General features: G+C 43.4%; 3 protein-coding genes across 5 annotated transcripts; 2 read left to right on the forward strand and 1 right to left on the reverse strand.

The window, feature by feature from the left end:
- Window positions 1-47: 47 nt before the first annotated feature.
- Window positions 48-6,286, reverse strand: LOC103968492 (acetyl-coenzyme A synthetase, chloroplastic/glyoxysomal). The gene is made up of 18 exons (XM_009381735.3): window positions 5,682-6,286; window positions 5,357-5,500; window positions 5,121-5,276; window positions 4,916-5,038; window positions 4,665-4,833; window positions 4,129-4,211; window positions 3,847-3,948; window positions 3,692-3,780; window positions 3,497-3,587; window positions 3,177-3,290; window positions 2,669-2,745; window positions 2,514-2,592; window positions 2,332-2,400; window positions 2,083-2,258; window positions 1,871-1,927; window positions 1,654-1,744; window positions 1,473-1,571; window positions 48-460 (listed from the first exon to the last, which is right to left on the reverse strand). Exons 1-18 carry the CDS (start codon window positions 6,054-6,056, stop codon window positions 275-277), a joined length of 2,280 nt encoding a protein of 759 aa, XP_009380010.2. The 5' UTR covers window positions 6,057-6,286; the 3' UTR covers window positions 48-274.
- A 4,979-nt stretch (window positions 6,287-11,265) lies between these two features.
- LOC103968493 (uncharacterized) lies at window positions 11,266-13,298 on the forward strand. 3 transcript variants are annotated; one of them, XM_065087234.1, is made up of 5 exons: window positions 11,321-11,416; window positions 11,526-11,551; window positions 11,658-12,009; window positions 12,417-12,527; window positions 12,684-13,298. In XM_065087234.1, exons 1-4 carry the CDS (start codon window positions 11,337-11,339, stop codon window positions 12,487-12,489), a joined length of 531 nt encoding a protein of 176 aa, XP_064943306.1. In that variant the 5' UTR covers window positions 11,321-11,336; the 3' UTR covers window positions 12,490-12,527; window positions 12,684-13,298. The 3 variants fall into 3 exon arrangements, 2 of the variants coding, with proteins under 2 accessions (XP_064943306.1, XP_064943305.1); XM_065087233.1 differs by having other exon boundaries at window positions 12,417-13,298; XR_010480675.1 differs by lacking the exons at window positions 11,526-11,551; window positions 12,417-12,527; window positions 12,684-13,298 and having other exon boundaries at window positions 11,266-11,416; window positions 11,658-12,334.
- Window positions 13,299-14,859: 1,561 nt separating this feature from the next.
- On the forward strand, window positions 14,860-16,740 carry LOC103968494 (WD repeat-containing protein LWD1). Its single transcript, XM_009381738.3, has one exon. It carries the CDS (start codon window positions 15,361-15,363, stop codon window positions 16,480-16,482), a length of 1,122 nt encoding a protein of 373 aa, XP_009380013.1. The 5' UTR covers window positions 14,860-15,360; the 3' UTR covers window positions 16,483-16,740.
- Window positions 16,741-16,960: the final 220 nt, after the last annotated feature.

A 16,960-nucleotide genomic window follows, 5' to 3' on the forward strand; every position in this document is an offset into this window, starting at 1 on the left:
TAAAAGCAGATCGATTCCAAGTTAACAGGAAAAAAAAGCCTAAAAAATATAGCCCAATGTATCCAATCATTTCTTATTTATGTGGTGTTTCATCAACAAAGTGTAGCAACAAGTCTCTGAAGTCCCTCAACAACAATAACCTTTACCAATGCTTTCATCTACTTTTATCCTGCATGTATCATCTAAGATCTCGTTATTTGGTCTTTGCAGTTGCAATGAGAGAATGTGGTGACCGCGATGTGAGGGGAAAAAAGATGAATCTCTCACTATCCTATCAGTGATCGCTGACCTCAATTAGCTGGTCCACAACACTTGGGTCTGCAAGTGTACTTGTATCCCCAAGCTCATCTAGCTGCCGCGAAGCAATTTTCCGCAATATCCTTCTCATGATCTTTCCGCTCCTGGTCTTTGGTAGTCCCGGTGCCCAGTGGATTTTGTCTGGGGCAGCAAAGGCGCCAATCTGACAAGAGAAATTTCGAAAGTGCATCATGTACAAATGAGTTTGCCATAGTTTGAATCAAGAGAACTGTAATATCTGATAAGTGTCATCTGTTGTGCAATTGAAGTAGTGCTGCAGACCGAAAACTCTCTGATGCTCTCAGCTCTCTTCATTCTATCGAACTAGCACATTTGCTGGCACTGCTCATGTACAAAATACAGAGCATGTGCCCCTTTAAAAATGCCCCTTTTCTGTCTACATCATAAATACGATCCCAACTGGTACCTTAGATCAAGACCCGAGTACACCTCTTTCTTGTAGCTCTCAATACAGTGTGAAAGTATGCATACAATGAGTCGTGAAAACATCAATAGTGTTTTAATATGTCCTACTTGTACTAATTGTCTAATGGAAGATACTTATAGGTATAGCAATGGAGGACCTCTGGAGGACAAAGGCCCAAAGGGATAGAAAGGAAACTAGACAGATCGGATAAACATATAAAAATAGCCAAAACTTTCCATTTCTAAAGAGAGTGTTGAAATGCACAGTAGATGAATGGATATATAGACTCTGGTCCTTAGAGATCAAAAGGATAAATTTTTGGATGATAATTAGCTCAGCATATTTCATAGTCCATTGCTGTATGATATATGTGCATATGCAAAATATATTGGACACCCATCTTTGCTATAGAAACAAAGAATAAAAAGACATGCAAATTATTATAAGAAAGAGTTGTGAGAAAGAATTTCAAAAAACTGGCGATAAAATAATAAAGGCCTTAAGAACAATTGACACCCCTACAAAATTTAGCATCTGCCTCTAAATATTCCTCCTCGAGTTAGATTTCCAACAAAATAAATCACTAGTGATATCATCAAATCGACTACTAAGTCGGTGTTTCCGATGACTAAGAAGAAACCCATGTAACCATGGCATGTAACTTAAAGCTTCGAAAACTCTAAAAACGATCCGAATGCAATGTATATATAAGTCAGGAGCGCCACATCCGATTACAACAGGAACATACCTGGCTTCTGACGGCCAAAATGAGGCTTTTCCGTACTTCATTGCTGTAAGGAACGCCATCCACTAAAGTGACAAAAGCATATATGCTTTGCCCTTTGACCTGGAAACAGAGAAAACTGTAAGAAAAGATTAACAACTCAAGTTCAGCATGAGGCGTCATGCTTGAAGCTGGAGCTCTTCACCTCATGGTCAACACCAACGACAGCAGCCTCTGCACATTGGGGGTGAGACACCAGGGCAGATTCTACCTCCGCAGTTCCAATGCGGTGCCCACTACAGACAACTTAATCAAATATTTAGTCACCCGTACCAATTTGAATGAACATGCTTTCCCTCAAGAAAGCTATAGTCCCATGTCAATTACATTAAGAATAATAAGCACATATGAGATTACAGTACCTGACATTGATAACATCATCAACTCTTCCAGTGAGCCAGTGGTAGCCATCCTTGTCCCTGATGCATCAAAATGATGACCAGAACATGATAGTTACCTATATGCGAATGTTATATATCCAGCAACCTAAGCTTCAAAAACTCATTTTTGCAGTAACTTGTGGCACAGAGATGAAGTTTTAAGCCTGCATCAGTTAATATGCCAGAACAATTACCTGCTGCAACCATCACCTGTGAAGTAAAAACCAGTGAATGGTTTAAAATATGTGGTCTCATATCTTTCATGATCACCATAAAGTGATCGAAATGCCCCTGGCCATGACTTCTTAATGCAAAGATACCCGCTGCATTCACCTTCTAGCTCGTTTCCTTTCTCATCGACTATGACAGGCTGCAATGTATCTCAATTATTATTTCATAGATTCAAACTCATATTTTCCTATATAGAAAACTTTAGTTTGTACCTCAATGCCAAAGAAAGGAAATGTGGCAGAACCAGGTTTCTGTGGCCAGGCACCAGGTATAGGTGTAATCTGGAAAATGGGAAAGGAGGGGAGCAGAAAATACGTGAAAATACTAAGGAGCAAAAGGAATTAGAATGATCATTGAAACATTGACTACAAAGTAAAGTTGAGCATCAACGCACCATGAAACCACCGGTCTCGGTTTGCCACCAGGTATCTGATATAGGGCATCGTGAATCCCCGACAACATTGTAAAACCATCTAATGAACATACATAAAGTGTGTTAGCAATTTATTATATTCACAAGATAAACTAGTCCAAAGTACAGTGTCGAACCTCCATGCACTGGGGTTAATGGGCTCCCCCACGCTTCCTAGAACACGTAGAGATTTACGAGAGTAGCGAGTAACATACTGCACCAGAACATCACATGTATGGATGTATAAAAGCAAATTTATAGTTACAAACATAACTATAACTTATATCTCAATAAATAAAACATAAGATGAAGAGTGGACAATGCCAGTGTTATTTTACATCACCATAGACACGAACTGAAGGACTGCCATGTTTTCAAGGCTCCAAAATTGTTGACATTTATTTAACATGAATGAGAGCTATCAAGATATTTTTGTACTTTTGATGAAGATAACTATATGATTTGTCATGTGATGGGACAAACAAAGCACCTCAAGGAAATGATGATGCTCCTAATGAAATAACAACCAAAGTACGATAGATATCCAATTACAGACATTTGGAAATTTAATGAATCACTATAAAAGAGAGTAAAAGAGTTCCAAAATTTTTAATGATGAGAGATGAAAACAACTAAGATTCCTACCACATCACCATCACGCATGAGGGCACGGACCAGGGTTGGTGCTGTGTAAAATATTGTCACCTTGTACTTATCCACAATATCCCAACAACGTCCAGCATCAGGGTAACTTGGAGCCTGTGTGATATCAAGTAGATTCTGTTAGAAGGATCGTATCTATGGAAAAAAAGAAAGCAAGAAAAGGATAAGTTCATAGGTTTTGTCAAACCATAAGTAGATACAGCATAAATAATTTTGCAGTAAAACAATTGACCAACATAGTCGAGTACACATGTAATTTCAGTACAACCAGTATTCCGAAGAATTCATGGATGGTGGATTACCCCTTCGAAAACCAAAACAGTAGCTCCGTTCAGAAGAGGACCATATGTAACATAGCTGTGTCCGGTGATCCAGCCACAGTCAGCAGTGCACCTTAGGACAGAAAATTAACGGATAATAACAGAATTAACAGTAGAGATAATTTGCAAAAAAAAAATTATAGAAGATTTTTACACACAAACAAATTAGAAGCATACCAGTATACATCTGATGGCTTATAGTCAAATGCATACTTAAATGTTGTTGCAGTGTATACCATATATCCCCCAGTTGTGTGCAATACACCCTGCAGATAGAAAATTAATATGAAAAAAATTTACAGTAATAATTAAATCAGTTGAAGCCTGGCCACCTTCGGCTTTCCAGTGCTGCCACTTGTGTACAAGAGAAACAGTGGATCTTCTGCATCAACCCATTCCACTGAACACTTGGTTGGATATTGCGGAACAACATCCTAAAGATAGTACAATGTACACAGAGAAATATGTCAAGGTAATTAATTGAAATTTTAATGACATTATTAAAAATGATTTATGAACATTAGTGGAAAGTTCATTTTGGTAAACATCCAACCAATGCCGTAGAAAGACCTAACATAATCAAGATTTGCCAATAAGCAAACAAGTGCACAAACCTGCCACCAGATGTCTCTTCCTTCCAGCCATTTTGTCGTTTCTCTATCCATGGCAGACTTGTTTTCATAAATCAAGCGCAAGTCTGTATGAAGGAAAACAGAGATAAAGTGATGAGCCAATGGGGACAGCAGTTGCTCCAGGTGGAAGAGTGCATAATGCAAATGCAAAATCAGAGGAGAGAAAACAGGAGTTTATCACAAAAGTAATTACAAACCGTTTATTTTATTAATCTTTCAATATTATCAAAGTCTAACATTTCACCATGGAAATAGATGAATACCATATAGCTAGTCCAAAAGAAATTCCAGAAATATGAAGGAAAAAAACAACATAAATGGATCATCCTACACATAGTACTCAAACAGAATTCAATTCCCTATAAGAAAAGCCAATTCCAACTCATTTACAGAAGCTGAAAATAATGTTTTTTGAGTATCAAAGGATGTTGCATATCAGTAAGCTCAGTGAGTGATAACAGCAGACAAGTTTTGCTCCATAAACAGGAAAGCATTAAGACAAGTTCCTGCATACATACCCACAGGAACTCCATTTTCGGTAGACTCAACCAAAGCATTGTCAACTATCTCTTTGAGATGGATGGTTTTGGCTCCTCTACGCACCGCATTGCAGCTTATTATGACTTTTGGTTTGCAGTCAATAATCCTCTGTGAAAGAGATTCTGCCGAGAAGCCAGCAAACACAACCTGAAGAAAGCCAATGATATCTCATCCCTAGACAGCCGAATCCAATCTTTGAGGACTAGACAGGATAGTAACAGGATAATACCGAGTGAACAGCACCAATGCGAGCACATGCCAACATTGCAATTGGCAACTCCATCAACATGGGCAGGTAAATGACCACTGCGTCCCCTTTACCGACCCCAACATGTTTCAAGTAATTGGCAAGCTGTTTTAAGATACGGAAGATCCATTGTTACCACAACATATTCTACTACAACCAAAAGAGATGGAAATGGTCACCAGCGCACCTGGCAAACCTTCTCCAACAGCTGGGCATATGTCAGCTGCCCATCTTGGGCTGGCTCATTGCCTTCCCAATACAGAGCTACCTTATCTCCATTGCCGGCCTCTATGTTCCGATCCAAGGCATTGTAACAGATGTTTGTAACACCTCCTTTGAACCACTGAGATCGGTAATAGTAAAGCAGAATTCAATTTATGTTACAGCACATCTATCTACATCTTCTGCGCAAACAAGACGGACCTCGATCTTAACAGTCCCTTTCCTCACGTCAATATTCTCGCTGCAGACCTCCGGACCCCACCTCTCCTTCCAGTAAAACTCGGATGCGATCTCTGACCAAAATCCCGCGGGATCCTCTATCGATCGCTTATACATTTGCTGGTACTAATTCATGAAATGGGAGAAGAAAAGCAAGATCTAAGACGAATGAAAAGAATAAACCAAAGCAATAACAGCAAAAAGGACGCATCTTTTAGATTAGAATCAATGGACTCTTCCCAAAATTGAACGTTTTCAGATCAAAAACAGAGTCTTGGAGGCATCACCGAGGATGAAGGAAAGACACCTGTTCCGGGGAGGAGACTAGGGCGTCGCGGGAGAAGTCGTGGGAGGGGACGACGAGGTCGACCTCCTCGGCGGCGATGGCCTCCCCAAGGACGACGGCGTTGGGGCGGGAGATCCGCCCGGCGCCGGAAGGTAGCTGCGACGTGGACTCCACGTGGGAGAGGTGGTCGAAGGGCGCTACGCTCCGGCGGGAGGTCGACCCCATCCCGAACAACCGGCGGCACGTGCGCCCAAGGAGGAGGAGCGGAGGAGTAGCTGTCGAGGGTGAGAAGAGGAGGCGCGTCCAAGGCACCGCTGCGGTCCGCGACCACTTGGCGGTCGCTGGCGGCGTGGCCATTGGCGGTGTATATATACGGGTGGAGGACAGCGAATCCATCCGTAGAGGAAAAGATCGCCCACAGGAAAATCCAATCAATGATCGATATTTTCTCCCCCTCTGCTTAATGGCTACCGCCGCACGCCACTGCTTCCTCTCGCTCCCGGTCTCTCTCACCCCCTGGTCTGCTACTGCAGCCGCTCTTCCTGGATCAGGCTATATCCGTGTAGATCTCACATCGACTGGGGGGAGGGATCGGATCAGGGAGGACGACTCTCGCCCACACTTGTTTAATGGCTTTCTTGCTCTGTGGTATTTCCATGGCTTGGAAGACGACAGATGTAACGTGTATGGCGCCACGGCGGCCACAGGTTGGAGAACGTTGACACGGCGCTTTGCACGCCTCGGCTGCGGGCCGCGAATCATGCCAAGTACCACCGTGTGACGGTTCATTGGAAGGCGGATGGAGCGCATGGGCACGACATCAAACCCATAACCAATAGAATGACTCGGTTGACTGCAAAGCATTTTGACGTGCAATCTTCGGGCACGTCTTTGCTTATCGTACAATCACAAAAATATTATGATATGATCAATCAAAGTAAGCATTTTATGTTCTCTTTCGTCGAGGGGAGTCTTCTGTGTCAATCATACGATTTTGGCTGTCCACATCGACAGCCAAATTTGGTATATTATGACTCAACAAAGTGAATAATTTTTATCTTTTATAAAATAAAAATAAAAACAAAAAATTGGGAGACTTGTCTACTTAGAGGGCTTTGTCACCGTGGCATCTTTGCTCGAAGAAGCTGGCAGCGATGGACCCACCGAATCTAGGAGCACATTCCTCTGTTGAACCATCGGCACCTGCATCTCGGCGATCAGCGTCTCCAGGGTCTCTACTCGTTGACGAAGCACCATGACCTTAGCCTGCGATTCGTTGTTGTCCCGTTGAACCTCCAACAACTTAGTCGCATGGCTTTGACACTGAGCTCTTAACTTTATTGCCTCCATCTTCCACATCTCACCCTCGAGCTCAGTCACCTCGTCCGAATCGACAACGGCAGACTCCATCAGCTCCTTCACCAGTGCGCCCGATTCTTGTACTCGGGAGATAAGCGCGGCACTGAGATGAAGACCCTGCGGAAAGGAAATGATTTCAGCACAAGATGAATACCCAAAAAGAAAAAGGGAGATAGTACCATCACGATATGCTTCAAGGCCCTCGAAACTAGAGCGTCAGAATGTAGGGTACACAAATCCTTGGTTAGCTTTGGGAAGAGGACTCCCTGAACGAAGATCATGGCTTGTTCCGTTGACTTCCATGGTTCCGCCGTATCTATCATCCTCCACCCGGAAGATATCTCTTCGCCCTCGGGTGTGGGCAGACTATCGGCCACCACCAGACGAGTTGAAGATGAAGAACACTGAGCTGCCAAATCCTCTCGACGACTCCTCTTTGGCAAATGTTCTTCCCCTCCCCCTCCTCCCGCTTCCGTATCTCGAGGCCTCTTCGATGGCCTAGGGTGGGGCTCATCGACTCGTGTGTTCGGGACCTTGGCAGCTGAAGAAATCTGCGTGGCAGGCACGGGTGTCACCCGGGGAGATGATCGACGTTCAGATCTGACACCGCCAATCCGTAGAGGCCCAGGAGCTCGGGGGCCAGGAGGACCTTGGTCTATGTTCTTTCCCTTCAATGTACGCGTCAAACTCCAAACCGTTTCTAAACGAGACGCACGAAATCAAAATCAAACCTGAATGACAAAACAAAAACAAGTGAGGCTATCAAACTCACCTTCTTGAGAAGGGCTCAACCCAGCTCGGACAAGCCAGGATTCATCCATCGCTTTTATCATCGAGGTGGATTCAAGGATGCCGAGCAATTGACTGACTTGCACCGCCTCCGAGTTGGACAATTCTGGGACATCTTGAGGAACGACGGTCGTAGCCCATACCTGATTAAATGGCCAATCATCTTCACCCCGTACAAGACAGTACCTCCTCATCCACCCGTCGGCAGGCCTCGGAAGCTTGTCGATCATGAGGCCCCGTCTCGGATTGATGTCGTACATTCCTTTCGCTTGTTCTAGGACGAAGAAGTAGTGGAAGACGGTAAGGGTGGGTTGTATGCGGTGCAACTCGCACTCTCCTACGAACACGACCACGTAGCGCCAGCAGTTGGGAACCATCTGGGCCAAGGCAATTCCCCAGTACGAGAGACACTCGACGACGAAGGGGTGCAGTGGGAGCCGCAACCCAGCATCGAAGGCGTCGACGTACATGAACGCCCAAGGTGTTTCTGGTACGTACGGGCGCATGTCGTGACCGGGGATCCCCAGCTGATACTGATAGGGAATGAAGTACTTCGTCCGACAAGATTCGAGGTCCGACAGGGTGATCTCAGAATCATCGAACATGCTCATCCAACTGATTGCCAAATGGTCCTCCTCTAGACTCCTTGTCTCCGGCGGAAGAGATGTTCCATCACCGGGTTGAGAACGCTTGCCTGCTCCCCTTGCGCGAGAAGCGTTGCCGCGACTCGTCCTACGAGACATCTTCTCCCGAGGGAACTCTTTGAACGCCAAGGAAGGGCAATTGATTTGACTCGAATTTTCTGACCAAGGACAATCCGGACCTCTAATCCCATTTATACGGTGTGGTATTTTCTATTACTTTTCTAAATTAGAAAAAGAAAATATAGGTTTGGTACACATCTCAGCCAACATTATTTATTTCCTAATTTTTATACCCTAATATAATATACATATCACTATTTTTTTTAAATTTGTATACCCTAATATAATGTACATCTCGCTCTTTTTTTTTAAAGCCACACATAGTGCATATCTTATTTTTTATTTTCCAATTCTTAATATCCTAATATGAAATAGATTTACTTAATTCCTTTTTAAGGATAAGCTAATATGGAATAAGTCTTCTCATAATAATTCAGATTCTTCACTGTCTCCTAAATAAATAAATAAATAAATAAAATCAAGCAGTCCCATTTCTGATTCTGAAGGCTGTGAGGAAGGCTTCTGTTGGTTTTGAGGGATTCTAAGGTTGATTCAATATACTGTTAGATGATAAATTAGTGGTTGAATCACTACATGGGAATGGGAGGTTGGATCCCACCTATGAGACAATAATATGTCTAGCAACCAAATTTGATTTTATATATATAATAAGACGGATGGTTATCGTTACGATATGCTCTAATAAATCTCGTTATATCTTAAATTACAAAAAAAAATGATTAAATCCCTAATCACTTAACATGAAGATACATTCTAAGTTGATTATATTTGTTAAGATGATTGTGTTCGATCATGTTTTCAAGATTGTTATACTTCTTGAGATGATTATCTTTGAGTCAATTGAGTTCTCGATACTTATGCTCATTAGGAGAGTCAGGTCCCCGAGTCGGATGCATCCTCAAATCAACCATGTCGTTAAATCAATAATAGTATGACTTGATGAAGTCGATAATCACTTTGGCTTATATGAGTTCACAATCATCCAATTTGATAAAGTTAACTATATTTTCAAGTTAGTCATATCATCAAGTCAATTATGCCTTCAAGTGAGTCATGTCAAGACACCTCAAGTCTCATCTTAATACAATTCATAGTCTCAAGTCGGGTGCATCCTTAAGCCGACCATCTTCGTAAGTCACTCATACCCTTGAGTCGATTATCTTTTCAAATCGAATGAATTCTCAAGCCAATCATGCTCTCGAGTCGATAGTGTCTTCCAGTCGATCATGCTCTCATGCCCCCGAGTAATCTTCAAGTCGATCACACATTTGGTAAGCAAAACTTTGAAGGTCTTATATATATTAAAATCAAAGCTAAAAAAATCAAATAGTATCTTCAAAATTGTCACACTTTTCAAGACGATTATAACTTTGAGATAATTAAGTCATCGAGACTTGTGCTTATTAAGAGAGTCATGTCTCTAGGTCAGGTGTATCCTCGAGTTAACCATATCATCAAATCAATAATAGTATGATTTGATAAGATCGATAATCACTTGGTTTAAATGACTCCATAGTCATTCAATTTGTCAAAGTCAACTACATATTCAACTTGACTATATCCTTAAGTCAACCATACCTTCAAGTGAGTCATGTCTTCAAGACGACTCAAAGTCTAAGATAATCATCCTCAAGCCCACCATGTTCTTAAGTCATTCACACTCTCGAATGGATAATCTCCTCAAGTTGAATGTATTATTATATAATTACCAAAACTTCTACCTTGCCAATTTTTTATGCATATAATAACTATCAAGATTACACGTCGGCTTAGACAATTATTCATCATGTAGCGGAGTAAATGATATAGTAATATTTTTGATCAATCAAAACTTGACACGTGTTACTCATTCGATCATATCGAATGTATTTATAATATTCTTGATTTAGAAAATATTTCCTTCACCATAAGAGGCTAAAATTTTACTTTTAGCTCTCACTTAAGATTCAAAATAACTACTTCAAAAGCCTCATTCTTAACTATCGGAAAACAAGTTCAGATTGACTTTGTGACATTGATCGACGATTAATTCTATCGCTAACGGAGCTCTTACATTTTATTTTTTAATTATTACATAAGATTTAGTATTATAAAAAAAATTGTGGTAATTCATAAGTTGTTTCTTTACATACAAGTTTCACAAAAATCCGGTTTATGTTATTTTATAGAGATCAAATTGGAATGATGACTTGGCACAATTAGTTATTATAGATAATTTTATCTAAGTTGCAATGATTGAGAATATACAATGAAAGAAAATTAAACCTTAGCTATGTATTTTTAGAGAGACGTTTATGCACAATATCACAGCCACTTATTCCAAAAACACAAATAAAGGCTTCCCTCATGCTTCGAAGCCCAAAACTCCTTAATGGATCGAAGCATTGGCGGAGAATTCTTAGAGGATCCATCAACACCTCGACCCGCGATCGAAGATGGGCCCCTCGTCAAGGACCTCCTCTTATCGGAGATGGACCCACACAAGGTGGTCCCACTCGATGTCGACAGAAGCGCGCGACAGTCGTATTGACCCTTCCCAAATAAACCCGTGTCTAGTACGAAATTACACAATCAACCAGACGCGAAGATCCGATAACCCACGAAGAAAAGGGCATATACGTCATTTCTCGTTCACGTTGGTCGCGAGTCGTGGGTCCACTCCCACGGACTGCAGGGCTCTTAGCGGGCCCACCACGAGGGTAGCCCCGGTGCGTGTGGTGGTGAGGGGGAGACGAATCAAGGACTGGCTTGCCCGCGCTGCTCATCACGGGCAGTTCCCCTCTATAAATTCGTGTATTATGGAATGGAAAGTAGTTTGCAGCTGTCGCTCTTCGAGGTGTCTTTTGTAGAGATTCCTTTTTCCTTTCCCACTTCGCGTCCAAGGTAGAATGGAAATTCTAGTATTTCCATTTTTAATCTTTGTTTTGATTCGATCATGTTTCTTAATTTTTGATTGTTTTTTGGTTACCTACGGGATGTATCTTTTCGACAGATCTGGTGATTTTGGATCCCGGCGAGGTTTTCTTGGTTCATTATTTCTTGTTTGAACTCAATATAATGCTTTCAATTGTTTATAATCGAACTTGTAAACATGATGAATGCTTTTCTTTCGTTTTTACTTCAGATCTGCAACAAATCTTCAAGGAAAAATGGGATCCAATTTCGTGTCCAAGGAAGACCACCATCACCAGGCTCCGTCGCGGCGGGGCGTTAGGAGGACCTGGTCCTCCAACTCGTCCACGTGCGGCCAGGGGGCCGCCGCTGTCCCCAAGTGCGTGTGTGCTCCAGCCACTCATGCGGGCTCCTTTAAGTGCCGCCTCCACCGGGCGAGCTCCCACGGCCACTCGCCCCCCTCCCCCACCTCGATCCGTCCGCCGCCGCCGTCCGCGAACTCCTCTCGCGCTCCCACCGTGGAAGCCCAGTGACTCGAACGAGGGCCAGAGCGAGGAAGAACTGTTAAAGAAGGGAAATATTTGGTGATTCCCGATGGCTAGCGAGAGTTTTCATCTTGGCATGGTGTATTGTGTTTTTCACCCATACTATGCTTACTGCAGCTTCCTTATTTTATTTTGTACGGAAGAAACAGCACCGAGTGTGATTAGTGTTGTAATTAGTTCTATCTCCCAATCGCCAGCTGTGAGAGAAGTTGCCTACTCCAGTAATTTCTTTCTATCTTCTTGTTGTTGAAGCTGTTCTTGTAAATATGATCTGTTTCTACTTTCTAAAGCCAAAAAAACAAAAACAAAAGGCATCAGTGTTGTAATCTGATTGGTGTGTGTTTGAAAGATGACAAGTTTAACATATGGAGGTGGCCAACTTTTTTTGCCATTCCCTTTTCTTAGTTGATGACAGTGAATTTATTGGTTGCCTTGTATCTGTCCAGGTTCACGAGCTGCTCCGAGAAACGAAAGAAATGGTGTGAGTCTTTTACATCTGGAGATCGGATGCAAGTTTAATCTTCTTTTCCAAATGCGATCAACCACAGCAAAAGAAGGTTCAGATGTTGATAAACTTGTTCGTATATGTTAAATTTCAGTGCTTTCATTGATGAAGATGATTGCCTTTAGAATGTTTGCTGAATTGCGCCTGTAGTGATAGCATGCATTCTTTTTCTACTTTCCAACTCTGTTAACCTAGTGATTCCTTGTAGTTTACTGTTCCAACAAGGTAGATCCTGTTCTGGATGAATCCTGAGGTTTGATAATATATCCGATGACTGCTACTTCTTTCCTTTTTCCTGCCATAGCCGGCTTGAAGGACATGCATATCCTGTACTACAATTGTCCTTATTTGGCACTTCCACACAAAATGGATCAGCATGGGTACAATTTCAATTTGTCCAAATGTGCTCTGATGCAGCTAATGAAGAAATTTTTTATCTGGTTAGTACTTCAAGTATTGGTAGGAAGTTATCACATCAGAAGCTTATGCATGTGGGCCTTGTATACTGCCGCCCTTCTTTATCTTGTTCCAAAACTATGGTGGCGTGACTTTTGGTTCACCAGTTGTGGACGTAAACATATGGAAAGTGCTGTTTGATGAAATGAAAGAATAAGAAAGATTTGACAGCCTAAAAAAAAGGTTTTTGACTTGTCAAAGTTTAGCTTGTTTTCTTCTACACTTCCAGAAACTGTGTGCTTTCATCTGCCACCACTGGTGTTACTTTGCTTAATTGTGAGACATGTTCTTTTTGCAATTTCTACAATGTTCCAAAGTTCCCCCTCTGTAGGTATTTTAATGCATATCAGTTAATTGTTATGCTAGATTTCTTCGAATTGTGCATGAGAGCAAACCATTGATTGATGTGTGCTGTGAACCAACACTGGCTTCTTCAGTCTTAAATTTTTATGCTGATATTTTTGAACCATGCAATGCTATATGCTGTGATCCAGTCTAGGGACTAGGGACTTCATTCAATTTATTTTTTTGTCTGAGTTTAAATTCATGTGCTATATTTCTTCAAACCATGCATTGGAAGCTATGGTTATTGCTATGTGCTGTGAATCAGTCTGGTTTTTTCAATCTTTCTTGAAGGTGCATCAAGCTTCTTGTGAGCCATAGAAATATATCTTGATCTTTTCTTGGTCACAACTTCACTTGTGAGATATACAGAACTTAGTCGTGCTTTGTGTGCTGTCCGTGCTTGTTGATCCACTGTTACATATTGGCGTTTATCCAAGTAGTGCACTGTTTAGAAACAATTCACGTTCCTTTTGCATGTGTTAACATAGGACTAATTATGTATTGTCTTAGTCTTTACATGATATCCCTATAGTTAGGAAAGTAAAATATTTAAGTTCATTTATTCTTAACGTCGTTAGTTTTACCAGCGAAAACATAAAAACAAAGGACAAAAAGATAATTTTAACATTCGATGGCAGACGACATCGATGGTGGTGGTCGATAGACACGCTGGCGTTGACGCCGACGTAGTTATTTGGCCGCCTCCGACGATGATAAGATTCGCTCTCACCGCAACACCACTAGCCTCCACGAGAACTGTGTTGTTGACCTCATTGTTGCGTTGACACAGATGGTGGTGGTCGTCATGGCATCCATAGCGAAGATGGTAGTCACCTCATCGTTGACCCGTTAGGCGGATCGCAACCTCAACTCAAATTTAGGGCTATCGGAACTCCTACCGCTACCATGTTAGTTTCGACATCACCACTTGGCCAATTGTCAACATCACCTCTTGGCTAGTTATCGAGCGGTGAAAAGGTTGCTTGGCATTTACATCAATGCCGACACAGATATAGAGCGGTAGGAGCTCTGATGACCCAAGCTTTGAGTTGAGGCTGCGATTCGCCCAACAGGTCAACGACAAGGTGACCATTATCTTCGTCGTAGACATTGTGGCGGCCACCACCATCTGTGTCGGTGCCAACGTAGATGTCGAATGACCCTTTTGTCACTCGACAACTATGTTAGCATCGATGTATATGCAAAACGACTCGAGGCGGGCGACGAAGAGGTCAACGATGTGCTCCTTGTGGAGGTGAGTGACAATGCGATGAGAGCGAATCTAATTGTCATCGAAGGCGACCATGCAACTGCATCGACGATGACTTTAGCGACATCGTTGTTCATCACTAAATATTAAAATTATTTTTTTACTTTTTATTTTCATGTTTTGCTAGTAAAACTGACATTGTTGGGGATAAATTGATTATAGATATTTTATTTTCATAACTATAAAAATGTTAATATAATTTTTTAAAATATGTGGATCGAGATACTATATAATATATAATTAGCCTGGTACCGGAACACATTTTTTTCTTTTGTAAGTCAGTGTTCAATCTGGAGTCTTAATTGGCAGATGTAGAAGATGATTCGCATGGAAATCATATGAGGAATTGGTCAAGAACTTTTATCTACTGGGTTAATCAGTTGGTAGAACACTACTACCTCTTCATCGAATACCTTGACGGCAAGATGACCGACAACCCATAGGGATGCCCTTGGATTCTGCAATAAAGGAGAATCACCGGATCACATGCGAGCGGAGTCCGGTTCGAACACCCAGGTATGCTGCTGAGCTCAATGGGTTCACCAAGTGTTCAACTTCGTGCAGTCGGACGCGAGAGTTTGTTTCGGTTCCGAAGCCGGCGTTTCGGATTTGAAGAGATAATGACCCAATTAACCGCGAAATTTTCCTGACATAATTGTCGTCTCTGCCTTCGCCATCAGCGTAATCACATCAAATCATATCATAAACCTCTACCAAATCCAGCCTGCTCCAATCGGGCAATACCACAAACATTTAATCCTCATTGCGGTCTGCACTACCGGGCGAGTGTTTGGAGAAGGGAAGAAAGGTGACCATGGGGCGAAGCGGCGGCGCCGTGGAGGTTGGGGAGCGCGGAGGGACACCGGATCGCCGGTCCTCGGAGGGGGACGGGGAGGATGAGCAGCAGAAGCAGCAGCGGTCGGAGATCTACACCTACGAGGCGCCGTGGCACATCTACGCCATGAACTGGAGCGTGCGGCGGGACAAGAAGTACCGGCTGGCGATCGGCAGCCTGCTTGAGGGCTACGGTAACCTGATGGAGATCGTGCAGCTGGACGAGGCCACGGGGGAAATCCGCTCCGACCCGGCCCTCTCATTCGAGCACCCCTACCCCCCCACCAAGGCCATGTTCGTCCCCGACCGCGACTGCCTCCGCCCGGACCTCCTCGCCACCTCAGCCGACTTCCTCCGCATCTGGCGCGTCGCCGACGACTCCTCCCGTGTCGAGCTCCGCGCCCTCCTCAACGGCAACCGCAACTCCGAGTTCTGCGGCCCCCTCACCTCCTTCGACTGGAACGACGCCGAGCCCCGTCGCATTGGCACCTCCTCCATCGACACCACCTGCACTGTCTGGGACATCGACCGCGAGGCCGTCGACACCCAGCTCATCGCCCACGACAAGGAGGTCTACGACATCGCCTGGGGCGGCGTTGGCGTCTTCGCTTCCGTTTCCGCCGATGGCTCCGTCCGCGTCTTCGACCTCCGCGACAAGGAGCACTCTACCATCATCTACGAGTCCGCGGAACCCCCCGGTACACCACTCGTCCGCCTCGGATGGAACAAGCAGGACCCCCGCTACATGGCCACCATCATCATGGACAGCGCCAAGGTCGTCGTGCTCGACATCCGCTTTCCTACTTTGCCCGTCGTCGAGCTCCACCGCCACCAGGCCAGCGTCAATGCCATCGCCTGGGCTCCCCATTCCTCGTGCCACATCTGCACCGCCGGCGACGACTCCCAGGCCCTCATCTGGGACCTTTCATCTATGGGCAGCGACCAGCAGCCTGCTGCCTCCACCGCCGCTGCCGAGGGCGGTCTTGACCCCATACTGGCCTACACCGCTGGGGCCGAGATTGAGCAGCTGCAGTGGTCCTCCTCCCAGCCGGACTGGGTGGCCATTGCCTTCTCCACGAAGCTTCAGATACTTAGGGTTTGACGGCCTCACCTTCAATCAGAAAACTAATCGAAAAAAAAAAAATTCTGTTATATTCATAATCATTATCATCCTCGTCTTATTCGTTAAAGTTTTACTACGCTTGTGGTGACTGATAACAATAGGTTTGTCAAAGAAAACTAGAAGGGAAGGTAGGTTTCGCCTTGTAGGTCTACATGTCTACGATAGTAGCTACTGAGTTTGTCATCTGAAATTGCATTCTATTGAGTAGGGATGTCATTGGCTCCACCTTCAAGGGTTTCTATTGTTCTCATGTGCTGAGTATATATTACTTGTTAGTCCTCTAAGATTGCTGATCTTGGTCGAATGTTTTCTTCATCCTATCTGAAACTCATATTTGTTGCTTTTGTTATGCCTCTACTTAACTTTGAGTAATTCGTTTAGAATGGAACGGTTACAATGCTTTAGTTTTTCATGTGATGATTCTCTAAAGTAGAAGTAACTGTAAAGTTTTATGGTG

This window comes from Musa acuminata, chromosome BXJ1-10 (assembly GCF_036884655.1).
Source record: "Musa acuminata AAA Group cultivar baxijiao chromosome BXJ1-10, Cavendish_Baxijiao_AAA, whole genome shotgun sequence".
In the NCBI taxonomy this organism is placed as follows: Eukaryota; Viridiplantae; Streptophyta; class Magnoliopsida; order Zingiberales; family Musaceae; genus Musa; species Musa acuminata.

What these genes read in the sequence shown, in the direction of transcription:
- LOC103968492 (XM_009381735.3), bottom strand. Translation starts at nt 6,056, where the DNA reads ATGGATTCGCTGTCCTCCACCCGTATATATACACCGCCAATGGCCACG. An exon ending in TCATGCGTGATGGTGATGTG is followed by an intron (nt 2,746 to 3,176) that starts GTAGGAATCTTA and finishes GTTCTGGTGCAG; the next exon opens with TATGTTACTCGCTACTCTCG. An exon ending in TCGTTGGTGTTGACCATGAG is followed by an intron (nt 1,572 to 1,653) that starts GTGAAGAGCTCC and finishes CTCTGTTTCCAG; the next exon opens with GTCAAAGGGCAAAGCATATA.
- LOC103968493 (XM_065087233.1), top strand. Translation starts at nt 11,337, where the DNA reads ATGGAAAGTAGTTTGCAGCTGTCGCTCTTCGAGGTGTCTTTTGTAGAG. An exon ending in TTTCCCACTTCGCGTCCAAG is followed by an intron (nt 11,417 to 11,525) that starts GTAGAATGGAAA and finishes TCTTTTCGACAG; the next exon opens with ATCTGGTGATTTTGGATCCC. An exon ending in TGATTTTGGATCCCGGCGAG is followed by an intron (nt 11,552 to 11,657) that starts GTTTTCTTGGTT and finishes TTTTTACTTCAG; the next exon opens with ATCTGCAACAAATCTTCAAG.
- LOC103968494 (XM_009381738.3), top strand. Translation starts at nt 15,361, where the DNA reads ATGGGGCGAAGCGGCGGCGCCGTGGAGGTTGGGGAGCGCGGAGGGACA.